Source organism: Zonotrichia albicollis, chromosome Z (assembly GCF_047830755.1).
Source record: "Zonotrichia albicollis isolate bZonAlb1 chromosome Z, bZonAlb1.hap1, whole genome shotgun sequence".
NCBI lineage: Eukaryota > Metazoa > Chordata > Aves > Passeriformes > Passerellidae > Zonotrichia > Zonotrichia albicollis.
Genome location: NC_133860.1, coordinates 37,930,536 through 37,936,535, shown reverse-complemented (window position 1 = coordinate 37,936,535; position 6,000 = coordinate 37,930,536). Strand labels below are relative to the sequence as shown.

At 44.4% G+C, this 6,000-nt stretch overlaps 1 protein-coding gene across 1 annotated transcript; it reads left to right on the top strand.

The window, feature by feature from the left end:
* The first annotated feature begins 440 nt into the window (after positions 1–440).
* On the top strand, positions 441–1,799 carry CD180 (CD180 molecule). The gene is given in 7 exon segments (XM_074533579.1): positions 441–501; positions 688–888; positions 891–1,031; positions 1,034–1,135; positions 1,138–1,229; positions 1,232–1,393; positions 1,395–1,799. Coding segments are annotated over 7 exon segments (1,164 nt in total).
* Positions 1,800–6,000: the final 4,201 nt, after the last annotated feature.

Genomic DNA, 6,000 nt, shown 5'->3' with positions numbered 1-6,000 from the left:
AATTAAATGTGAACTTAAAGGTACCAGGCAAACATCAGTGAAAAAGACACTTTTACCCTGGTGAGGGCAACAGATAATGGAGTTTAACAGCTATGAGGTGCAGTTTTGTGCAATCACATTACCAGGAGAGTTTGTGAGACAGGCCACTGATGCAGTTTTCTATTGTTTTCTCAAGGTGTCAGATCAGCTGGGAGTATGATGGTGCCTTTCTCAGCAACAGGCAGCTGAAGACAGTAATTCTGACCAGAAACCTGCTCATCTTTCTGTCTACCACAACATTTGCTGGCCCATATTCCCTGGGGCATCTATACACAGACAGGAATAACAAGTATGTTCTTTATTCCAGTGACAAGCAACCACACCTCCTCACTGCAGCTTCCTCCTAACTTTCCCACACGACACCTCAAACATTCCACTTTCACATTAACAACACACAACCAATGTCAGCAGAAGGTGTCCAAGCTCTGCAGAAGAACAGACACATACCTCTCATCCTTAAAGGCAAAGACATTCCCTACACTGAACCTGGATCTTCTCAGTCACATTTCTACAGTTTGGACTTAGTGAGCTGTGCTGACATCCCTGGGGCCCTGGTGGGGATCCAGGACTCCACAGCTCAGACCTTTTGGCTGGGAACATTTTATGGTGTGGAAAAGGAGCCCTACATAAGCCCAGATATTTCATAAGGCCTCTGTAGTGTCTCTGTCAAGGGTCTCTATCTGCAGTTATGGCACCTCAGAAATCTAAATGCTGACACATTTCAGAGCTTAACCAGGCTCCAAAAGCTGGACCAAACCCCACCCCACATCCATGCACTGCCCCCTGCCATCAGTGGCATGAGCTTGCTGGAGGAGATGGTTCTCAATGCGAGCTGCTTTGAGCAGCCCTGCACACCAGCTCTGCTGCCTTCCCCTCCCTCACCCACCTCCACATCCAGGGAAACTCACAGGTTCTGCAGCCAGGCTCTGGCTATTTGGAGAAACTGGCAAAGCTTCAACATCTAGATTTAAGCCAGAGTCACTTTGAAAGTTCTGATGCTCTAGCGAAGCGCTGAGAGCTTTGAGCAGACTTTGTTACCAGAATCTGAGCCACAACATACACCTCCATCTCCAGGAATGCTCATTTAGGACAGTGCCAGCCTAGACCTGCTGGATTTACCCTTCACTCCTCTCTATGTCAACACCTTACAGAGCCCTTTCCAAAATCTCCATCTCTGGCAAGTTCTAGAGATGATCTTTCCTCATCCCACATTAATACCAGCATTCAGCATGTCTTTCAAGGTTTGAAAAACCTCATGTTCTTGGACCTCAGTCAAAATAACTTTGATTTGGGGATCATGCCAAAGGACAGACTGTTCCAACTACTGTCCAATTTAGAGGTGCTAATCCTGTAATGCATCCTGTGAACTAACATCAGTAGGTAACCAAGTATTTCACAACCTCAGGAAGTTACAGCATGTAGATCTGAATTACAAGTTTACTGCATTCAGCACAGATGCATTTTCAAATCCCAAGAGTATCAATCTCAGTTGTGTCCATAACAGCACCCACGCTGTATCAAATGTCCAGCTATTGCCCCTAGATGGCCACTTGATAATCAATTTAAGCTACGACCTTCTGGACTGCTCCTGCTCTAAGACTGATTTAATCACTTAGTACAAGCAATATCTGAATAAAATTGAAGACCCTGAAAGAACAAGGTGCTCTGAACTTAAATTTCTAGCTGGGTTCAGCTGGCCACCATCTGACTCTCCTGTGGGAAGGACACATCAGGAATCATTGCAGTTGTTTGTCCTGTAGTGCCATCTTCATTTGGGGTGTTCACTGTTTCAAGCAAAATTACAAGCAACTCTAAGTCTAGGATGGGGACACAGAAAATATCTACAGTAACTGTATTAAGCTGAACAATACCTCACTGGTTTTACTTGTGACATGTATTTTCTTGACTTTTTTAATATCCTCTCTACCTGTGCTAAAACTTTTAGAAAAATGATGAAAAAATTAAAATAAATAAATTATGACCTGAATCTTGAAATTTAATAACTTATCTTATAGAGAAGTCCCTGTTGAACTCAGTGGTACTCGTTGTACCAATACTGTGGCTAATGCACTTGGAAAATTTAACAGCCAAAATACTAACTTTCCTCTCTTTAAAAAAGAAAACCTCACCACCACCACCACTCCCAAAAAGAGGGAAAAAAACCCCAAGCAAATATCCTAACCAAGACTCACCCAAACAAAAAAGCCCAACCAAAATCCCCAACCAGATTCCACCCTCTATCAAATACCCTTGAAAATCAATGTTTTGTAAGAGCTGGCAGTAGTGTAACCCACTCTGCAAAAAACCACAAAAAACTAAAAAACAACCACTACCTGTGAAGCACAGACACATTTATAGTTATACAAGACATGCTTGCGGGACTGGCAGAAACAGCATTTATCACCTCTGTGAGTTTTTAAAAAAATATTTCTTTAAAATACTTTTGATCCTTAGAGAATTCCTGGTAATTGAAATTCTGTCTATCCATCTTTCAGCCTGAGGCAGGCCCTGCTCCTGTGCTGTTTTCTAAACCCCACAGTAGGTAACGGCAGAATGATCTTTCACCGTAAAACTGTAGATTTGTGGGTCTAATCTGTGGGCCCAATGCTCTGCTTGCTTGCACAGGGCAAGCCCCCTCTATGCTGACAGGTATGAGCCTTTGCCAGCCTGGAGTGGTCTGCTCCTTTCAGCCGCAGCCCAGGTGAGAAAACCAGAGGCTGCAAAGGGAGCAGAGCACTGGACAGCCTCATCCCACAGGCGCTCCTGGTGTCAGCAGCTACTTGTGCTGCTCCCGGTGTGCATCCCTGGGTGAATTCAGAGACAATGGTCCCTGCTGCAATTGATATGCAACAACTAGGCAGGAATAAAGACTTATTTATATAAAGCCAAATTGCTTTCTCTGCCATCACATGTGAATGAATGAACCCAGAGTAAGGCAGAGTATGTGCATTCGACCAGGATCTAATGGGAGCTTGCCAGGCCTACTCATCTGCCCTGTACCACCATAAAGTCATTTATGTTTACTTAGTACTTCTGTAACAGGCTTACCTTGATGGGCAGACAGAACTTTGCTGGTGGTACGACCCTCCTGTCTCCTGGAGCGTGCGCCACGGGGAGCTGGCCCAGTACCACTCCTGCTGCGTCAGGCTGGAGCTGCTCTCTGAGATGTGGAAGGCCAACTCTCTCCCAACATGGAGTTCCCATGCAGGACTCCACATTCAGCTTCAGCTGCTGTCCAAAGGCATTTCCTCAACATTTTCCTCTCTAACATGCTGACGAGCTAAAATTTTAAAGGTTCCTGCTGGACTAGAAAGTTTTTGCTCATTTCTGATGATACTGCTGACAAGATCCCAGATTGATCTTCTCCAGTAAGAAATACCTCTCATTTGAAGAGCCCCTTCTACTACCTGTTAGCACATCAGACTCGTGCAATATGCATTTTTGCAGCTTTTAGATGCCTTTGCACCACATCCATCACTGCCCTAGCCCTCAGTTTCTCCTCCTCCTGCATTCACAGCTGTGTGCTGCCCAAGGGCACACAGGGAGAGAGAGGCATTTCCGGCTCTTCTCCAGCTGCCTACAAACACTTCTGGATTTAGCGTACTAAAATGTTGCCTCTGTACTGCTGGTCTCTGTTCACGTGGCTGCTGAAGGCTCCTCCTGATGCAGTGGGCAGGGGCTGTGGTCCAGCTGCCCAACATGAAGCTGCACGGGCTGCCTGCCCCTCTGCAAGGGCTCAGCTCCAGGACAGAGCTGTCCCTGAGCACACCATGCTGCCCCAGCCGAGCACACCTTGGGAGCAAGGCAGGGACATCCCTGAACTCAGCCCAAGGTTCAAGGTGCATTTTCCTCTCACTCTGCAAATCCAATTGGTTAAATAAGCAACCTCCAAAATCTTAACAATCCAGATGACTGCCAGAGTGTGTTCCACTGAAGAAAGACTTGTTTCTCTCTTGGAATGGTGGGTTCAGGAAGGTGTTAGACAAATACTGGCATCAAAAGGGAGCATAACACACTCCAAGGGCACAAAAAAAATATTGCACAAGCATCAGGTAATAACTGTGGGAGATCCACCTAAAGCAATGACTGGAGGGAAAACTGCATGTTGTGCTGGAAGGTATTCTGAAATGCCCTTCTGTTTGGGGAGCCCACCACAGGATTTAACCACCACGTTTCTGAAATGCTGTCCTGTGTCACGGTGTAGACTCAGGTGTGCACTTACTGTTAAAACTGAGATGTTTGAGAAGGCAAAACGTGTTTCCTGTGCCATATATATTTGCACAGAGTATAAAGGCTTTCTTGCAATCTATCCCTTGCCCCCCACACAACTTGTTTTAGATTACCATATATTCAGGTATTCTGATTTTGCTCTTTTCTTTACAGCATGCTTTACTCTGCTCTATTTGTCTAAAAAAATGTGATTCGTAAGACACTGTGCAAACAATGCTGAACAGCATATGCTGTATATTTCAGAACACACAAACCCTAAATACAGGGACTGACTATTATGAAGGAAAATTTATCTCTGGATGTAATACACTAAAATGTCCTAGATTACATATTAAAACTGTTAAATTCAAAGATTTCATCTTCTGGGATTACTTAGTAAGGATATACATGGAAAGAGGCAATAGATTTTTTTATATAGAATTGTGTACCTAGTCAAGCTCTGATGCGATGCACTCCTCTAGCTTTCAGTCATGCCTTTTATCTTGTTTTTTCCAAATATGGATATGAAGCCAGCACAGAGAGAACAAGAGGAATGTTTGAGGTGAATGGTGCTGAACAAAATTCAGCTTGTCACCACCCTAGCTCCTGGACTACACATCCCTGAAAGTCACAATGCAACTCAATACCGTAACACAGAATTTATCACTATTTGCAAAGAGAAGGAACTCGAGCATATCTTCATTATTTCACAGACTGGTAAGCACTTAGCTTTATTTCATCAGGACAAATCAGAACTTAGAGCCAAGTTCTTCTTTCCTTAACTGTGCTTAAGCAAGGCCCCTCAGTAAGATGCAAGTCAATTTTTGAAGGGACATTTTACTCTGAACAAGATGTGGCTGAGTGGGCCAATTTCTACATATGTTAATTTCAAAATACTCTGATGTCAATGGAACGTCTTTTAAGAACTCTCTCATTCACTGGTCTTGTCTGTACCTGGAAAAAGAACAGGTGAGGTTCCTTCCCAAACAATCTATACTATACTTCCCATGTCAAACAAATCAGGATTTGGAGTTCTTTTCCTCCAGCAGCAGAAGACATTTTTCCCTAGCAAATCTCTTGGACATCCTCTTCCCCTTCAAATATACATTTTTTAAGGCTTGATATGCACAACTACACCGTTACTGTCTTCTTACTCTGCAGTCTTCTCAGTTCCTCCTGATGATCCCAAATTTTCGCTTTCGAACTATAACCTTTAGCATTGCTTCCTGACCATGGTGGTCGAACTTTAAGGTCCCTTCCAGCCGAAACCATTGTGTGATTCCTACACTCAGTTCATTCAAATGCATCCTTGGCAGGTACCTGGGAGATTGATCTGGTCAGTTCTAATCAACACTATACTACAGATACAGTCAATGGACACAAAAACTGTTGCTAACTCAAGGCAGGCAGTGGGACATACATCCACACACCCTCGAGTATCTTCCTGTCCTGAGATCTTTTCCTTCTGATCTGCCCTCTCAGTTGTGATCCAAATCAAGCTGGATGTCTCTGTGAAGTCTTGCAGGCTGTGCAAGACTACAATAAGAGGCCTAAGGGCGTTCAGCAAACTGAGAGTTCAGTGCTGAAGAAGGGAGTTCTCGTTCCCCTTCAGACCATGGAAGCATTCCCATCCCAACTAAGATGAAAGAGTGAAGATGACAGGCCATGCCAGCTGTAACAGTGATAACCCATCTCTCCTAGCTTCCCCCTTAACACAAACTCCACACACCACCCCTTTCCTCTGGCCGGCAA